The sequence below is a fragment of the Dipteris shenzhenensis genome, chromosome 9 (assembly GCF_047967505.1).
Source record: "Dipteris shenzhenensis isolate YYH24624 ecotype China chromosome 9, Dip_SZ_1.0, whole genome shotgun sequence".
NCBI lineage: Eukaryota > Viridiplantae > Streptophyta > Polypodiopsida > Gleicheniales > Dipteridaceae > Dipteris > Dipteris shenzhenensis.
The window spans coordinates 9,062,414-9,081,790 of NC_141604.1; the positions used below are offsets into that span (position 1 = coordinate 9,062,414).

The window sequence follows — 19,377 nt, forward strand, 5'->3', positions numbered from 1 at the left end:
ACAAGGGCATTGTACATCAGCTTACAGTGAGGCTAACTCCTCAGCAAAATGGGAAAGCTGAGAAATAAAGAAAGAAAGTTTATTAAAGTCTTTCGGGAGACCGTGAAGGTCTATGAGACTAAAGATAACTGATACAATGAGCATAACGGTGGTGGTCTCAAAACGGGCCTACCAACCGTTTCTACAAAAAAAGAGGTTATGAAGGACTATGTGTCTAGTCCTGATACAAAAAATGTGTCTACCTCCAGATGATACAAAGAAGAAGAAGGGGGGGGCACAAAAAAGTGGGGCAGAGGGGGTAGATACAGTATACATGTGCAGGTGGTGATCGTCAGAGACCAATCATAGAGGGGCCGTCAAATGGGAAGTTGGAAAAAACCCTGCGATAGATGATTGGCCTCTAACGTCACACGGCCTAGTCGAGCTCGCCGGGGGCGGCAGGTGGCCCTGTGGATGAGGGCAACGGTAACCCCAGTGGGGCGGGCCGAGAGCAGAGACGAGATGTCATGGACCTGGATGTGTGAATTTGTCCGCTGATGCTCTCGCTCACGTCTGCGTCGTCGGTTAAACTGAGAAGAGGTATCCTGTGGCTGAAAGATGTCAGTGATAGGCCACTGGATATCCTCACGCTGTGTGTGCTGCTCATGTCGCCGTGCTCGAAGAGAAGTATCTCGGTGGTGGGTCATCTCATGTAAGAAAGCGGCAAGGCACCGCTGATCCGGGAATTGTAGCATGTGTGAGAGGGAACCGAATCCGTTGCGGAAGAGGCAGTGGTATCGGCCTCGAATGGCATAATAGATAGGACATCTGAAAGCAAAATGCTCCTTCGACTCGATCTCCTGTAAGTCGCAAAGTGGGCAAGCAGTCCCCGCAAGAGAGCAGCCTGCACCTCCGAGTGTCCTGATGGTGGTCTCGAGCTCGTCAATGTAGAGGCCAAATAGAGTCGGTGACAATGGACATCCTTGTTTGACTCCGATAGTGCTCGTGATCTCTGGGGTCCAGCTGGTGCCAATCCTGACTTGCCCCGTCACCCGCTCATAGAGAGCTACTACTGCCCAGATAATCACCGAGTCGTAGCCTAACTCCTGCAGACGTCTGATGAGTCGGGCGCAGGGAACGGTGTCGAATGCCTTGCGGAAATCCACAAAGCAACAATATACTCTCTGTCTCCTGTGTCTGGCCTCCTCAATGATCCCTCTAAGTGTAAAAATGTGATCGTAAGTCGAGTGATCCGTCCTGAAGCCGGCCTGTTCGGATGCCCTGAGCCCCTGTATCTCTGCGCGAGCACTGACCTCGCCATCTAACACTGATGCATAGATCTTGGACATAACATGTCCAACCATGATGGTCCTGTAATTCCCTGGATCCATGGGATCTCTTGCTTTGTGGATGGGTGTGAGTGTGTTCAGGGTCCAGGTTCTGGGGAACCCGTGACAGACAGCTTCATTGAACAGCGTTGCCAGGATGGGGGCTAGAGTTTTGATGCCGTAGGCAACAAACTCTGTGCATAGGCCCTCATGATCCTTAGCTCGACCGTTATGAAGCTTATGTGCTGCGTGGGTGACTCCCTGGGTTGTGAAGAGGATACAAGAAACGGGGCGGGGGGTGGCTGAGAGGTCGGGGGGGCTGATCAGGGATATCATAGAGTGTGCGTGCGTAGGTGTGCCAGAGGGAAGTGTCCGTGGGGGGGAGGGGGATCGGCGTTCTAGGAATTTCCTCCAGAAATCCTTGGAGTTGCTACTAAACAGAATGTTCAGTAGCGTATCCTCATTCTGGCGCAGGAAGGCTAGCTTCTTACGACGGACTAGTCGACGATAATCCCTGGTGAGACATGGGTTGGCCCTAGCATTTCGCTGGGTTGTGGGTCGGAGTGTGCGGCGTAATGCTTTGCACTCATCATCATACCATCTGTTGCAAGGGGTAGAGCCAGCGGGTGGAGGGCGGGTGGACGGGGCAGTGGAAGGAAAGATGTGGCGGGCTGCATTGTGAAGGGAGTGGGTGATAAGGGTGGCTCGGTGATCTAGAGAGGGTATGGTGCCTATGTGTCTGAGGAGGGAGGCTAGGTGGGCTGAGTAATCAGGTGAGAGGTTATGATCGAAGTGTATATCATGATAGGTAGTATAGTGCGGGGTGTGGCTGGGAGGGGCTCGGGACGCAAGTATATGAAAGAATAGGTAAGTGTGATCGGCTCCTGGGGGTAAGGGTGCAGTGCGGAAGTCAGTGATCTGTGGGGCTAAAGCAAGAGATCCCAGAATATAGTCGACGACACTGGCTCCTCCGCCATGTGGGAAACATGTGAAACCAGAGGAGGCAGGCCACCGATCTAGTCCATTGTAGATGACCAGATCATGTATACGTCCAAGGTCCAAAAGAGCCTGTCCATACCCAGTAACGGGAACGCGACTGTCAGCCGAGGAGCGAGGGAAGCCCGAGTCCTCTGTGTCCATCTCAGGTAATAGGACCGGATTTGAGTGGAAATCAGGAGTGATGTCTGACGTGCTCCTGTCCTTGCGTTGAAATCCCCAACTAGGAGGACCTCTCCGCGTTTGGAGAACTCCACAATGTTTGAGTAGAGATCTAGATAGGGGGATACCCCCGTGTCCTCGCGAAGCATCCGTGCAAAATGAGACGTCTCAGGAGGAAAATAGCAGACTGCAATAAAGAGGTCGCGTGTGGAGGGGCGTTGGAAACGGAGCCATAGGTAACGGGCATGGGCATCCCGTCTAACCACGGATGTCAAGCTCGTGAGCGCTGAGCGAAGGAGTACTGCAACTCCGCCTGACCCTCGGACCCCCCTAGTATATCTGGTCTCCTCACGGAATACTGACTCCCAGGTATAGCCACTGACCAAGGGGAGAGGGCGCTCGGGGCTCTCATGTGTCTCTGTATAGAAAGCGATGTCGCGTCCAGTGTATGTCTCTGAGAAGTTCCCAGGGTCAGACCAGAGGGTACCATTATAGTTCCATACAGTGCATGCCAAGGGTACTGTGTGCTGAGTCTGAGTCTCATAGACCATGTCTCCCTATTTGGGGGGGGAGTCTGCTACCATGTCTGGAGTACCTGGTGGGGCTCGGCGGCGGGGGCCAACTAACAGGCGGCCATCTCGGACGACAGCCCACTTCCCCTCCTGACGGGCTACATCTCGCTACTGAAGCAGGGTGCGCCGCTCTTCCACCTGCATAGGTGTGAGATCCTCATCCATGAAGATAGTAGGGTGGTCCTGTAGTGTAGCACGCTGCCTGAGTGCTGCAAGTCGAGCCTGAGTATCCTTGAATCGGATGATGAGTGGCTGTGGGCGCGTGGGATCCCGTCCTGTGCGCCATGCATGCTCGACGAGACCGAGGGTAGAGGTCAGAAAAGCAGTCGCGTCCGCTAAGGGGGTGAGTGGATCTGCGCGGGGGATACCTCGTACTCGGATGTTGAGAGCCTTACTGGCCCTCTGTTCCTGCTCGGAGATGGTGGCTGAGACTGCTGCTTTGGGTGCCCGTCTCGCAACGTCCACCCATCTGGTAGTCTCCGCAATAGCAGTCTGGATAGTAGCGATCCGCTCCTCTACCTCTGGTGTAGTGCGCGGGGCCGTTGTGATGGATAGATGTATGCTGAAAAGCAAAAAATTGCCTCACAAATTTTGGCTTGAAGGTCTCATGTGTGCCAATTATGTTTTAAATCGGGCACCCACAAAAGCTTTGAAGACCAAGACTCCCTATGAAGTTTGGCAAGGGAGAAAGCCTTCTGTGGATCATTTCCGTGTCTTTGGATGCCTTGCTTAAGCTCATGTACCTGTTGAGTCTCGGCATAAATTGTCTGATAAGGCAATCAAATGCATTTTTGTTGGGTACAGTGTAGAGAGCAAGGGCTACCGTCTCTACAATCCTGTCACACGCAAGATCATTGTCAGTAGAGATGTAATATTTTCAGAAAATTCAGCTCACACTCAAGCTGAATTTGATATGCCTTCTTCTTCCGGTGATGTCTTTGAGGGGTTACTACCAATTGCCTTGGGTTCGCCTGCTGATATATCTGATGAAAATCAGAATTTTCAGATACCTCCACATGCTCCGATTCAGCCACAGGATGCCATACCACCTCCACAAGCCGTGGAAGAGGTTGTTCAGCAAGAAATTGCAGATATGCATGCAGCAAAAACAGTCCCAAATTGGCTGTTACAGACTCTCAGGGAGAGTAAAATTGATGCTCCATTACCTGGCAGAACTCGGAGTGCAGTAAGGCATGGGGGAGGTGCTCTTTCAGTTGAATCAGCTTATGCAGGTACTCTTCTTGACGAAGAGGAACTTGAGACATTTGAAGAGGCACAGGATAATGTGCATTGGATGAATGCCATGCACGATGAGTTGCAGTCCATTAAGAAAAATCAAACATGAGAAGTTGTCGATTTGCCACCAGGTAAACATGCCATAGGTACACGGTGGGTTTTCAAAGTTAAAAGAAAGCCAGATGGCACCATTGGCAGGTACAAGGCAAGGCTGGTCGCAAAAGGATATGCTCAGAAAAAGGGCATAGACTATGAGGAGACTTTTGCTCCTACATCCAGAATGACAACCATCCGGTCAGTTATTGCAATGGCTGCAAATTTTCATGGTCAGTTATTGCAATGGCTGCAAATTTTCAGTGGAATGTTCATCAGTTGGACATAAAAACAGCCTTCCTTAATGGAGACTTGTTGGAAGAGGTTTATGTCAAACAACCTCCAGGCTTTGAAATTTCAGGAAATGCACTTCAGGTATGCAAGCTAAATAAAGCTTTGTATGGGCTGAAACAGGCCCCACATGCATGGTATGCAAAGATTCATGCCTTTCTGACCAGCAAGGGGCTGCACAACAGTCCAACTGAAAGCACCCTCTACATCAAGAAGGATGGGGGAGATATTTTAGTCATCATTCTTTATGTAGATGACTTACTGCTCACAAGGTCAAATGAAGATAATATTGCAGATTTTAAAGCTGAATTGCAGACCACTTTTGACATGTCAGATTTGGGGCTCCTACACTTTTATTTGGGGATCGAGTTCACTCAAGAGCAAAGTGGCATCGGTATGTCTCAATCCAAGTATGTGCAAAAACTCTTGGACAAATTTAACATGCAGGATTGTAAGCCCATAGCTACTCCCATGGAGCCGGGGCTGAAGCTTACAATGCATGAAGCAGGTGAATCATTTGATGTCACACTCTACAGTCAGGCTGTTGGATGCCTCATTTATCTCTGCAATACAGGACCTGATATTCAGTTTGCAGTTTCTTAGGTGAGCAGATATATGCACAGGCCAAAGACTATGCATTGGCAGGCTTTGGCAGGCTGTAAAACGCATCTTCCATTATTTGCAAGGTACCAAGTCTTTTGGCTTGATGTTTCCCAGGGGGGGTGACTTGCAGATGCATGCCTACAGTGACTCAGATTGGGCTGGAGATTATGACACTAGGCAGTCCACAAGTGGCAATTGTTTCTTTTTGGGCAAAGCTTGTATTTCTTGGTTGAGCAAGAAACAATCTACAGTGGCTACCTCTTCATGTGAAGGTGAGTACAGGGCAGCTTTCACAGCGACAGTTGAATGTGTTTGGCTGCGTCGTTTATTTGCTGATCTTCATCTTTCATTGGAGGGTCCTTCTCCAATTCTCACTGATAGTCAGAGTGCTATTGCAGTGGCAAAGAATCTTGTGTTTCATGATTGCACGAAGCACATTGAGGTTCACTATCACTACGTCAGAGAGAAGTTGCATGCAGGAGAGATCAGCATGATCTATGTGTCAACACACGACAATGTTGCAGACATTTTCACCAAAGCACTTCCACGTGAAAAGTTTGAGGCATTTCGCAGTGCCCTGGACTTATCTCCTTTTGGTGATTGATCATTTCCTTGTACATGACATTGGCACTGCAGGGGGGTGTTAGAATTATTGCTATAATTTAGCAGTGACCAATGTAATGTAATAAGTAGGTTAGGGGCACTTTTCCCTCACTTAGAGGTTTTTTTCCCTAACCACAGTTAGTTCACTAACTATAGTTAGTGAAGTGATAAGGTTTTGTCACTTAGACAAAACCCATAACTCCATTCAGTTGTAACACTCTCATCTAATTGCAACTACGTTTTCAGCTTTCTTACTCTCCTGTTTCTTGCTCTCACTGTTGCTCTCTCCCATTCTCACACTTACATACCACTCCAACATGAAGCTTGCACCACCTCACAAAGGGAAAGAGCTTTTTCCATTGAAGTGCCTTGTAATGTGGCTTCAGATGGTTGATTTAGGACATGTATTGAGGTTTGAATAATTTAGTTGGTTGTGCAGCCATGTAATTGGTAGGGATTGGGGAGAGAAACATATAGCATCCCAATATACTTTGCTGCTTGCAGCATGATTTTGTAATATATCATTGTGTGCCTTTCTTTATTGGGTTGCCATCTTGTAATCTCAAGCATTTGACTACTGGTAATCAGGATGTAAGAGTTTTACAGTCATTTCACACCAAACTTATTTCCAAGATTGATTATCAGGATCCCATTGTAAGGCCTTTGGGTGAGCTAGATTCAAAGACTCTTCAACGCCTTCTACCAGAGATACCTCAATGGGTGAAAAATCCTGATTATGACAGGGTATGTTTGGCTGCTTAACAAGCTTCTGTAAAAATTTATTGTTGATCATATGAAAATGGTATGTCTGTCAAAGGTGAGATAACATTTGTATCATGTGCAGGTAGATTGGTTGAACAAGTTCATTCGGGACTTATGGCCATATCTTGATAAGGTCGGGCTCTTGTTCCATTCTTTGCTACAAGATGCCTTATCATTTAGGCTTTGTGGATTGGTATATTCTGCATGTCTGCCTTGCGTAGAAATTTTTAGACAACATTGTATCATATAAACATGGGAAAATGCAATTTATGTATTGCATATTTTGGGAGTAGGGATTTCATGTTATGTGGTTGCTTAAAGATTGCCATGCAAAATTGTGGTAATATAAAAGAACAGAAAAGGCATCATTGGTACAGTGCAAGACTAGAGCAGATTTCATGGACCTCTGCTTGATACTTGAAACTTCAGGATTATGAAAATCAATACAGAAAAATGATGCTTGGTTTGCGGGAGAAGGATCTTGTAAATATTATGGTTCTGATCATTGGCCTGCATGATTCAGGCCATTTGTAAGATGATCAGGGAGACGACGAAGCCTATTATTGATCAGTATAGTGCAAAATATAAGATTGATTCTGTTGATTTCGAGTGCTTGACGCTAGGCACATTACCACCAACCTTACACGGTGACAAAATCTTTCCCTAGAATCCACCCATGCTTTTTAAATTATTAAATGCTTCTGCACAGAGCAATTGGGTTATTTATTATTTATGTCTGTCATATGGTTCTTGCTGTCTTGCTCATTATTCCTTTCCTGAGCTGCTTGGAAGCATTTATATCTGTAGGTTAAGGAAACTCATCGTCATTCTTCACGTAATGGATAAGGGATATAAATGTGGTGTTGAATTCAGGACCCATGATTTAAAGAGAGTTTATTTCTAGTCTTCCGGGATTGTAAGAAATTGTGGCATTGACTTGTTTTCTACAGTTTAACTTTGCATCCACAGTGGATTTGAGTAATAATGAGCTCATGTTTTTTTTACTGGACTCCATTTTCTCCTTGGCCTTATCCCCTTTGTGTGCAAAGCTACGCCTAATAATAGAGCGTGTTCTCGCATTGCTTTGTCTAGTAATTTTTATCTTCTACAAGGATGCACGTTGTGATTTGACATTTTCTTCCCTTATGGAGGTCAAGGGTTCGAAATCTTGGAGCTCTGAAGGTACAGTGGTTTTCCTGCATGACTTCTGTGAGAGGGAAGTGGGTACTACTCTGTTCCATTCTTGGGGATTACTTTGAATGAGTTGGGGCCCTTTGGCTTAAGGGCAGACCCTCTGGGGAGGAGTAATCGTGGGTTGATGTAGTGATGGAGGTGACAAAACCAAGCAAAGTGCTGCTTGGAAATATAATTTAGGCCCCCTTGGTCATGCCCTGACGAAGAAAGATCTTAGATGCTCAAAGCATTCTGGTCCCTCTGTTGTAGAATCTCTACTGGAGTTTCCTTCTTTGTTGTTGTAATGGTATTCATCCAGTGCTAATCATTCAATATCCGTAGAACTACGTATGATGCAAAATTCATGCTTGTTCAAGTAGTAAGCTCTAACTCTGTTCAGATGATGTTGCTGAAACTTAGGGGTGAAAGCCTTCGACACACAGGAGGCTGAGATCATCTTTGAACCTGCTCTAAAGTGGGCTGGAAACCCCAACATCCTTGTAGCTGTGAAAGCATTTGGCATGAGAGCAACAGTCCAGGTACATTTTGTGAAGATTATAATAGTAGGTAAGTGGAGAAGGCACTTGCTTTTCGGATCTAACAAAGTATGCCAAAAATGGATGATGATCAATATCACTGTGGCTGGCAGTTGGTGGACTTGCAAGTATCTGCTGTTGCTCGAGTTACACTTAAACCACTCATTCCAACCTTCCCATGCTTCGCAAAAATAGTCGTCTCTTTGATGGAGAAGGTCTGCACTATTGCCAACGTAGAAGAATCCTATTTCTGATGCCTTGGTGGTGTCCTTAGCAATACACGATCTTCTTTTGTCATATTTTATGAAGGAAGTACTAGCTGATTGAATCTTTTCTGCAACCTTGTGTTCTGTGGACAGCCACATATAGACTTTGGTTTGAAGCTGGTTGGAGGCGATTTGATGGCGATTCCCGGCTTATACGGCTTTGTACAGGTGATTCCTTGCCACTAGGATTTTGTCACAGATAGTACCTCTTAGACTTAATGTGTTTGCTCTGTTGATCTGTACTTCTTGGCGTACGCACGCAGATACCCACTTGCATGCATGCCATGGATAAGTCAATTGTGGTCTGATAACAAACATGCGGTCCGACTGTCTAAGGCTATGGCATCTGTGTTGATTTGCTGCAACTGTCTGCTTGACATTAATTTTTAATAAGGGGTACTTAATATGGAAAATTCTGACAGGATTTAATCAAAGAGGAGGTAGCAAAAATGTATTTGTGGCCAAAGACCTTGGAAATAGCTATCATAGAAGATTCAAAATTGTAAGCTCCCTGGAAATTTTAACTAGTCAATTTCTTCATGGTGTTTAATGTGCTGCTTTTATTCAAGGATTTTATCTTCTGTTGTTCATTTATTGACAGGGCAACCAAGAAACCAGTGGGGATGCTTCAAGTGAATGTCATAAATGCCAGAAATTTGAGAAAGGCTGATCTATTGGGGAAGTCTGATCCTTTTGTTAAATTTTCACTTGGCGAAGGAGCCCTTTCAAAAAAGACCCAAGTGAAAATGAACACATTAAATCCGGATTGGAACGAATCTCACAGTCTTGTCGTGCAAGATCCAGGATTTCAAGTTCTGGAGCTCCGCGTTTATGACTGGGAAAAGGCAAGAAAAGAGATTGATGTGTCGCTTAGCTTTTTGCATTTGTTATGAAGTGACTGAAAGAAAGAGGTGTACTAATGTATGAAGTTTGTCTGCATGCCTGAAAGATCACATGCAGTATGATGTTTGTGAATTGCTGACAGAGATAGTTCTTGAATCTGCAGGTGTCAATGCCTGAATTCCTAGGCATGCAGGTGGTTCCCTTGGCAACATTGACACCCGACGAGCTCAAAACTCTCACTCTGGAATTAAGAAAGAACATGGATGACAACGACCCCTCGAATAAAAAGCCTCGTGGACAAATCACAATTGAGGTTGTATACAAGCCTTTCAAAGAGGATGACACGATCCCTGAAGAGGGAGAGGAAGAGAAAGCACCTGATGGAACACCACAAGGTGGAGGCTTACTGGTTGTGACTGTACATGGAGCAGAAGATGTCGAAGGGAAACACCACACTAATCCTTATGCTAGGGTTTTGTACAAAGGAATTGAACACAAGACAAAGGTGAAGTCCTGTGAATGATTTAAATTTGTCTTTTCTTTTGAGGCCTTGCATTTTGACTAGTAGATATAGCTCCGAAATCATCTGGTGCAGTCTATGAAGTTGTTGTGGCATTCCTGCAGGCATTGAAAAAGAACCGTGATCCAAAATGGCCAGATGGAAGGTTTGAATTTGTACGTGAGGAGCCTCCAGTTGATGATAAGATCAGAATAGAAGTGATGAGCAAGGGCAAGACCATAGGATTGCACTTGAGGGTAAATATATTTACACCTACTATATCTCTCATATTTTTACTTTGAATGATCTGCCAGTTCAACAGGAGCATGCAACAAATATGGAATCAAAGGCCAAGCTAAAGGAATCTCAAAATCATCAAATTAGGGGGTTCAAGGTCTGGGATTCAGAACTTCCTAAGTCTTATATCACGATCCAGGCCTAGGGTTAGCATAGCAATACAATCAAGCCTAAGCCTGCTGGAGTAAAAGCTGGAACTCATAGTCACCCGAAATGTTTTGAAACGTGAAACCTGAAACGTTTTTGAAACTCCTGGTTGTACTCTCTTGTGCCAAAAATGTCTAAAATATGTCCAACATATATCTATTATGGTCAAATGATGATAAACATGTAGAAATCCCAGTAATACTACCATAAACATGTAGAATAGCAGCCTGCCATTAAAATTTAACCATTTATGATATAACATGTACAGACCGTAATCCATTATCATCCATAAATGAATAGCAGCCAGCCACACAATTGTGATTCAGATTTATGATTTATCATCCAGGGCTCACCACATAATTGTCAAATGTCAACCATAGTCCATAGTAAATATTAAAGAGTCAAGACAAGTACTTGAAGTACGATATTGCGTCAAGGTCAAGAGTCAAGAGTAAAGACTCAAGATTCAAGTTTAAGTGATCAAACTTCAAACTTCAAAGTCTAAACATCAATCTGAAATTTCAAATGAGTTATGATTCAAAAAGCAATAAATTGAAAGTACTAACTATAGAACTTAGAAGATACTAGCAGCTACTAGCTAGGTACATTCTCCTATCTACTCTTCAAGGTCCCTAGTCTCAGCTGGCTGAGATCTCATATCGGTGTCATCATCGTCAGCATCGGAATATGATGGAGATGATGTATCTGAAGAAGTAGCATAAGAGGAAGAAGAGGCAGGTGCAGGTGCAAGTGCAAGTGATGTAGATGCAACCCCCTCTCCTCCTGCAGCTCCTCGTTGCCCACAAGCGTGTGATCGTTTGGCATGTGTTAACAATTCTCCCTCCTCAGCGAGAAAGGCATACACAACATCATCTTCATGTACGGGATGGAGCAAATTGTTGTCGTCCTCAGGTACCTCCACACGTATTTTATCTGCGTTCACCTAGATTGGACCTTGTGCCTTCTTCATTTGCTGAAGGAGCCGCACGTTTGCATGGACATACACAAGCCTACCACAAAAATTATAGGAGTCATGCTTCAAAATTCAATGTAAATTTTAAATTTTCAAATTTCAATCTTGCTGTAATGTTGATAGTTACCTCTCAAATTGAGCTGTTGACAGTCTATTCCTTTTCTTGCTGTGTATAAGGGAGAATGCACTTCATGCACTATATGAGTAGTCCTGTGAGAGGACTCTAATGGCAAGCTGCCTCAAGGCCGGACTTTATGGTTTCAAACTTATGAGTGACTATCATGAGATTGGAACTGCACTATGTGTTGTATTTTTAGAGGATGAGTTTGGGCATGTTCCTAGATTCATCTAGATATATGCCTCAAGGCCGGAGTGCTCTTACCATACTTGTTTCACCATGAAACAGGCCTCAACTGGGCCTCGCGGATGCATGCACGAGCTGTACCAAACTCCCCAAAGGAGTTGCTGAATGCGAGTTCATCCTCCATAGAGTTCTGCTGACTTGCATTAGGGTATATACTCTCTAGAGACTTGGTCCATCCTTGTGACAACTCCTCATCATCACTTTGGCCCTCCCTCCTCCATAGAGGGTGAAAATTATGGGCCATTGCATGGATTGGCCTATGAAACTTATTCCACCCAGTCTCCCATATGTCCACGATCTCTCGTAGTGTGCTATAACAAGCTATAACAAGTTACAAATCTGAATTTCTGAGTAAAAGAAGTGTCAGCTAAATTGTGAATACAAAGCAAGCCATTTGAGCGTTCAAAAGCTGAAACTTGTTACTAGGATTTACCTGTCTCTCAGCAACCAAGTGCAGCCTTTAATTGCGTCTCCAACCTTCTCCATGAACTCGTAGACTAATCCTATAAAGTCTCCAAAAAAAATGATAGTCCTCGAAGGCCCTGGCCTTTGGTTTCTTGGACTTATCCCATCCTATCCATTCCTCACTTATACCAAGCGTGCCAAGATAATGAAAAGCTAGGCAAATCACTAAGCTTGTGCCTTATCAGTCATTGGGCTACCCATGGAAGCTTGCCCATATCCTCAATAAGGAGATCCAAACTGTGTGAAGCACACAAGGTGCTTGAAAAATATGGCTATAATCAGCCTCTATCAGTGTACCCATGCGCTAACAATTACTAGCAACAATTATGACCTACACTACATTTTGTGGCCCACATCCTCAATAACCCTCTTAATATGATCATAAATATAATCACTTGTATGAGAGTCATTGAATGCATCTATAGACTTGAGAAACATCGTGCCAACACAACATGACACGAGGATGCTAATGAGAGGCCTCCTCTTTGTATCTGACCACCCATCAGACAAGATTGTGCATTCATATCTGCTCCATGCTGCCTTAATAGGCTGCAGCTCCTGCTCTACCTCAAATGTCTCTGTATGTAGGTAGTGTGCAGTGTCTCTGAAGATAGAGGCTTAAATGACAGTCTTGCATCTCCTAGTTTTTGCACAAACGCTAGAAATGCATGAGTACAAGCAATGTTAAAGGGAAGATCACACTCGTATAAGAACCTGCGATCTGCCCTGCGAGCATTTCTTGCTCAAGCTGCAGCCCAACCAGCCCCTAAAGATCTTTCCTTGAGGCAGTGCTCTTCCTTCCCCCCTTGCCCCCTTTGATGGGGCTGCACACGTAGTTATAGATACACCCTGTGTGGGTAATGCAGTGGAAGATTACTAAAGCACAGGTGGTGGTCCACATGTAGCACTCAATGGAAGACTTGCACTTGGACTCCCAGGAGGAGATCCATGTATTGGGAAGCCTCAAGCCTATGCCTCTTTGATGCACTTGGAATGCCTCCCAAACCAAGAACAATATGATCCGGGACATCTCTTACACACCCATTCACTCCTTTCCCAGAGATGCCAAGCAAATGTGCCCTCACAGGAGGCACACTTCCACAAAAGGTGCCCCTTAGTGCTTGCACTTCCACTTCTTGGTCCCCGATGCACCATGCGACTCCTTCACATCCACCTGCTGCAAAACGGGATCTTTTGAACGGCCCATTTTCGAATGAGGGTGCTGGGTGGGGGAGCTAGAAAAAGGTAGAGACTCTAGAGCCTGGCACATGTTATGCCTGAGCATCGCTAGTCAAGAATCGATTGAAAGGGAGCGACAGTGGCCAATGACAAGCATGCAAATGTAGTATGTAGAAAGAAAGTCGTACTGTATGATTGAAGGTTGACTGTGTTGTACTGTCCATCTTACAACACGATTGAAGGCTGAAGCAAATACTGAACTACTCGACCATATGCCGGACAGTATGGCTGAAGCAAAGGTCGCACCACTCGAACGTACGCCGTATTGGCTACTATTGATGCACTCGAATGTCTGTCCAGTACGGCAGCTGGTTGAAACAATATGGATGAGGCACTCGAATGTGCACGGTGCGATTGAACTTGACCTGGGTACACGAATTGCCGTACGGATGTACACGTCAAGTGAACTGGGAAAGGCCCAAATCTGTGAAGCTCTCGAAAATACGCAAATCCTCAATTTCCACTAATTTCCAAAACACATGTCTTTGTCAAAAAACGTTTCGAAACATGAGAAACGTTTCTTTGGCAAAGAAACGCGTTTGTTGTGACTATGCTGGAACTCTGGTGCAAGTTGCATGACAAGGAAAAATCTTTGGATTGTATGGCTGAAGAATGAGTGCCTCATTCGTTTTCAAGTTTCCACTTTTAAAGTAGTAAATAAAAGTCATTTTTATGTAAAATTATGAGGACACACTTGGAAATCTAGTATCGTGAGTTGGCATGGTGTATATTTGTGCTTGGTTCAGTCAACCTAGGTCAACGTGAATGTCCCTATTTGAACTCTGAAATGACAAGCCATGGGATTCTAAAATGGAAGTACAAATTTTTTGGAAGATCAACAACTATATCTTGTGAATGCAATCTTAGCAGACTGCCATAATTCAAATGTCCAAATTGCTCATTTCACAAATGAGTATTTAAAAGCACAGAATCCTTTACTGCACGTGCCACAGTGTCTGTCCCTCTGTCATAGGCATCCAGTCTATACAGACCCCATGTCAATGTCCGAGTGATGACAATGGTACTACCAGTTCTGAAATCATAGACAGCACTAGGGTAACTGTGGAAAAGATAACTCTATATCCAGAAGTAGCTATAGCTGAGATGGATATGAGCTTCTTCTTGATCCCTGGAACATACAAAACGTCTTGTAGAGAAACAGGATCACATGATGCTGATTAAGTTCAACTTGGCCAATGCCTTGATGGTGTATGATGCATTATTGGCACAAGTCATTGCGCCTCCCTATGGTGCATCACACAGAGAAAATAAATTTCTTTCAAGAACTGATGTGCTTAGAAGCACCTCTCTTAAAATACCATGTACTGAATGCATCTGAACTGCCATGCAAGGATCATGAATAGAAGGATTATACTCACATGTAACCACAAAAGCCCAATCATGATGAGCCATATTGGTTGATTGACTGTTGCTTCTTCTTCTTCTTCTCTGACTCTATGCATTTTCTGCATTTGGAGATATCATGACCTGGTTTCTTGCAATAATGGCATCTTTTCTTTTTCTTTTCTGCACTTTTGTTGGCATCCAAAGTAGTACCACAATTGTGCTTGGGTTTACCAGTAGGTTTTTTTGTTTTTGCATTACCCATATGATGGGTAGCAAAAGCCTTATCTCCAGAGATAGAAGCATTCCAATTGACATGGATTTACTTTAACTGCATCTGTAGAAACAAACTGAAGCCAGGATTCCAGTGGGATCAGCAGGGTGTGGGCAGCTCGTGTAGATAGAGCATAAACACCAGTGTCCAGAGTGTGTATCCTCGTTACAAGAACTCCAAACAATTTTCCACAACTGACTGAGATAAGACACAGAAATACACAGGATCCACGATTCAAAATGCACCACACATTGATGATTTCAAATCTGCATAACTGCCATTGACTCCTCTTCACAGAGCAGCCAACAATCAGCCATGTACAATATCAAACTCCATAATTTTCATCAAGATAAGAAAGCTTCCTCTAGTGTCTTCTTAGAGTCTGACTATGATCAGATTTTGGTTTGCATGCTAACCAACAGCCCGCACATTGTCAATTCTCTTCTTCACATGATCATCTCTATGTGCCTGTCCATCCTGAATGCAACCGACCCTTTTCTGGAACTTCGACACTCACAGAGCTTCTGTCCCTTTGCAATCCCCAACTGCAGTCAGCCGGCAGCACAACAGAGGGAGTCCAGAAGCTGCCCACGAAGCATACCTCCCCACTATATTGTCTAGTGGCTATGCACCAACAGAAAAGGAGAGATCTACTACAGCTCACGCCCGACTGTGGATTTGCCTCAGAGAGATTTAAATGGGCCGCTGGCGAGGGCTCAGGCCATACTTCCAAGGTGCACTTGGAGATTGAGCTGATGGGTCGAGCTCTGTGTAGAAGAGGGTTGGAGCGATGGCTACGCCCTCCCTTTGAATGTTTACTTCCCAGTACCTCGTCCTATCTCCGTGTATCTCCAGTGCACTGATACTTAGCTCGCTTGTACTCGCTCTCTCTGTCTCTTCAGCGCACCTTTCCTCCCTCCACTGCTGCTCTCCTTTTCACAATATTTCCCGTCGCCCGTCCGTGCCTTCACGTGATGATGCCAAGCATCCTTTCCCCGACTCTCCAGCAGCATTAAGGCACACTTTATTTCTTCGAGTTTCTCCCTTTGCTTTCTCAGTTTCTCCAAGAGCTCCGTCTCTCTTCTCTTGATGTGGACTGCTTCGCGGCTTCTCTCTTGCTCATGGAGCACATGCCTTGTGTTCTCCAAGGCACTGCAGGTCCGCACGGTAGAGATCCCAACACCCAAATCAAGAAGTTCCCGGCAAGAGCAACAGCCGAACCTTTGAGCAGGATCCAAGACTCGCACTAATAGCTGCCATCCCATGTATCATGCCAACTCGTCCATCTAGAAGCATGCATAATTCAATCACGTAGCCACCTTGTTCCACATGCTCTACTTTCCTTTTTTCCAGCCACATCAGCACATGAATTTTACCACTTTCCCAATCCTTCACAAAAACATAGGCCTAGACAATTAATCCCCAAACTTAGACTTTAAGCACACCCTTGCACATAACCTTCAAGCAAAGCATTTAATGCTTAATTGCCACATATGACTGCACATTCATGAAGCCCACAACCCATGACATGGATGCTCACATCACTTACAACAAATCGGAAACCACAGTGAAAGACATATGTCATCCCACAACAAAAACACCGTCACACTAGATACCAAGTGCTCTGGAGTGCTTGGTGCACCCACACCTTAGGCTCATCATTTCTCACTGAAACCTTGCAAAAATCCATTCATAAGATCAAAGAGTTTTTTACATGAAAATAGATCCTTTTGATAAAAGGATGCTCACAGATCCGAAGATCAGAACTATTTGACTATGTGCAAGGCTAAGTGCCTACCCGCAAGCATGCAACGAGTGACAAAAACTATTTACAATTTTATTCACACCGCTCTAGGTAAGTTTACCAAATATTGGGGATTGACGTTTGCACAATAACATACAAACTTCGATCATTTGGGAACCTCTTTCATTGCCTGTGTAAAATATATCGTAGATGATTTTCAGCTTCATTTCTTCAGGACAAAAGTCAAGCATCCATGCACCCTCTGATCTTCAGAATCATGCGCGTATGTGTAGGACCCATGCCATGGTAAGGATCTGGCTTTTGACTGTCTTCTGCAATCTAGATCTAGTCTCACATGCTATCTTAGGTAGTGTGCCACACAGATAGGAACAAAGTCTTGGCTTCCGCAAGCGCTCCTGCGAGCTTCCCCTCCCCCCCTCGCCGTTAGCCCCTACCTCCCCCCTCGCTCCCCCCCCCCCCCCCTCGCTGCGACCACCTCCACCCCTCCCGCTACCCCTCGCCTCACCTCCGCTCCAGCCGCCCCCTCGCTCCATCCCGCCCCCTCGCTCCATCCCGCCCCCTTGCCTCCGCTCCTTCCCGCCCCCTCGCTCCAACCCGCCCCTCGCCCCCTCGCTCCAATCCGCCCCCTCGCTCCAACCCGCCCCTCGCCCCTCCCCCCCTCGCTCCAACCCGCCCCCTCGCTCCATCCCGCCCCCTTACCTCCGCTCCATCCCGCCCCCTCGCTCCACCCCGCCCCTCGCCCCCGCTCTAACCCCCCCCCTCGCTGCCGCTATAACCGCCTCCGCTCTAACCCCCCCTCGCCGCCGCTCTAACCGCGCGCTCCATCCCGCGTCGCCTCGCCTCGTTTTTTTTTTTTTTTTTTCCTTCTCTCTCTCTCTCTCTCTCTCTCTCTCTCTCTCTCTCCCCAGCCCGCCTCGCCCTCGCCCCGCCTCCGCCATTCCGCCCCTCGCTGCTCCCTCGCCATCCACCCCGCTCCAACCCGCCCCCTCGCTGCTCCTTCACCCCTCGCTTCACCCGCCTCCGCCTCATTCCGCTCCCCTCGCCCCCCCGCTTCACCTCTCCACCCCCGCCATTCCAACTTCACCCCCCCCCCCCCCCCGCCCTCTCGCCCCTTCCGTACTCCCCGCACCCCGCAGCCTTCGCCCCGCCCTCAGCTTCGACCCCTCCGACCCTTCATTTCGCCTTGCCCGCCTCACCCCCAGGCTCCACCGCCGCTTCATCCCCTTCTTGGGTGGCAGCCTGTTTTTCTTCATCGGAAGCTTGCAGTTAGTCTTGGCGGTATGGCGGCCCCCAGCCCGGATCCGGAGGCCCAGTCGGACCCTCCCTCTCCAGATGCCTACCGCGTTATCCTGACAGAGCAACAATCATCCCGTGTTCAGGCGGTAGCCAGTGACTTTGCTCGTACCTCTGTTTACGGTAGAGTCATTGGACACTCCCCCTCCAGGTCTACCATCAGGGACTGGCTCCAGTCCACTCTCTTGCTAGAGGATGGCCACATTGAGGAGGTGGCCCTTATGGGAAGGGGCATCTTCTGGCTCAAACTCTCCAGTGAGAAAGCTGCGAGCAATCTGGTTGCCGGTTCCCCCACATCGGTGGATGGGAAGATCATCATGATAGTCCCGTGGTACCGTGGTTTCAGCGCAGCGGATTTCGATACTCGGTTCCGTATACCTCGCCACCCAGTGACACTCGTTTTTCCAGGGCTTGCTACTGAGCTGCGGCCGATTGTCAGGGACTTGGGCTCCCATTTTGGCTGGGTTATGCACGACACCTTTGCCGATGCGGTGACCACGGCAGGAGCTCCCCGAGTCCGTGTGGCTGTGGCGGATCCTGCGACTCTCCCTGCAGTGATCGAGATCGTTACAGGTGCCGACAGTATCACCCAGAGCATGATAGTCACCGGACAGCCAGGTCAGTGCCTGCGGTGCCATGGCTTTGGGCACTTGGCGGCTGCTTGTCCACGCTTTGCCAGCTCGTCTCGACCCTCCCCGCCCCCGCCCCCTCCGCCCCCACCTCCCCCCCCGGACAGCCACGTCAGGAGGAGCCGAGGCAGTCGGAGCCTGGGCCAGAGGTAGTGGGCGGTTGGACCGAGGTTCGAAGGAAAAGAGGAAAGAATAAGAAGATTTCGGATAAAGGCAAGGAGGCAGAGGTCACCATTCCTGCAGCAGCACTCCACAGGCCTGACAGGCAGATGCCCCAGGGACCTGGGAGAGCCTCTTCTTCGACGGCAGCCCGCCCTCCACAGCCTCAGATCCTCCTCTCCCCCACCCCCCCGCCTTCTCCCCGGTTTCCCCAGTTTCCCCCCCCTTCGCCCGCCCCGCAGTTTCAGCCCCCGCCTCCTTTTCCTCAGTCCCCTCCCCCTCCCCCTCCCTCTCAGCCCCAGTTCCAGATGCATCCCCATCCCCCTCCCCCCCCTGCTCCCCTCGCCCCTCCTACAGAGTTAGCTGCACCGTCGCCTTCCCAGCCGAGTGCAGCCTCCGCTCCATCTCCTCCACCTTCTCCGCCAGTCGTCTCCGTGGAGCCCGAGTCGCCTATCCCGCAGCCTCCTCCCCTTCCTCCCCCGCTTG

General features: G+C 47.2%; 1 protein-coding gene across 1 annotated transcript in view; it reads left to right on the forward strand.

Moving 5' to 3' along the window:
* The window catches only part of LOC147898153 (synaptotagmin-2-like), a 64,922-nt gene that overhangs the window by 15,878 nt on the left and 29,667 nt on the right, over nucleotides 1-19,377 (forward strand). Inside the window, exons 2-11 of the mRNA XM_087378856.1 lie at nucleotides 6,509-6,607; nucleotides 6,708-6,758; nucleotides 7,149-7,272; nucleotides 8,219-8,337; nucleotides 8,448-8,549; nucleotides 8,694-8,768; nucleotides 9,023-9,102; nucleotides 9,202-9,445; nucleotides 9,607-9,948; nucleotides 10,068-10,199. Coding sequence (XP_087234982.1) covers nucleotides 6,509-6,607; nucleotides 6,708-6,758; nucleotides 7,149-7,272; nucleotides 8,219-8,337; nucleotides 8,448-8,549; nucleotides 8,694-8,768; nucleotides 9,023-9,102; nucleotides 9,202-9,445; nucleotides 9,607-9,948; nucleotides 10,068-10,199 — 1,368 coding nt within the window. The remainder of the gene's footprint in view (nucleotides 1-6,508; nucleotides 6,608-6,707; nucleotides 6,759-7,148; nucleotides 7,273-8,218; nucleotides 8,338-8,447; nucleotides 8,550-8,693; nucleotides 8,769-9,022; nucleotides 9,103-9,201; nucleotides 9,446-9,606; nucleotides 9,949-10,067; nucleotides 10,200-19,377) is intronic.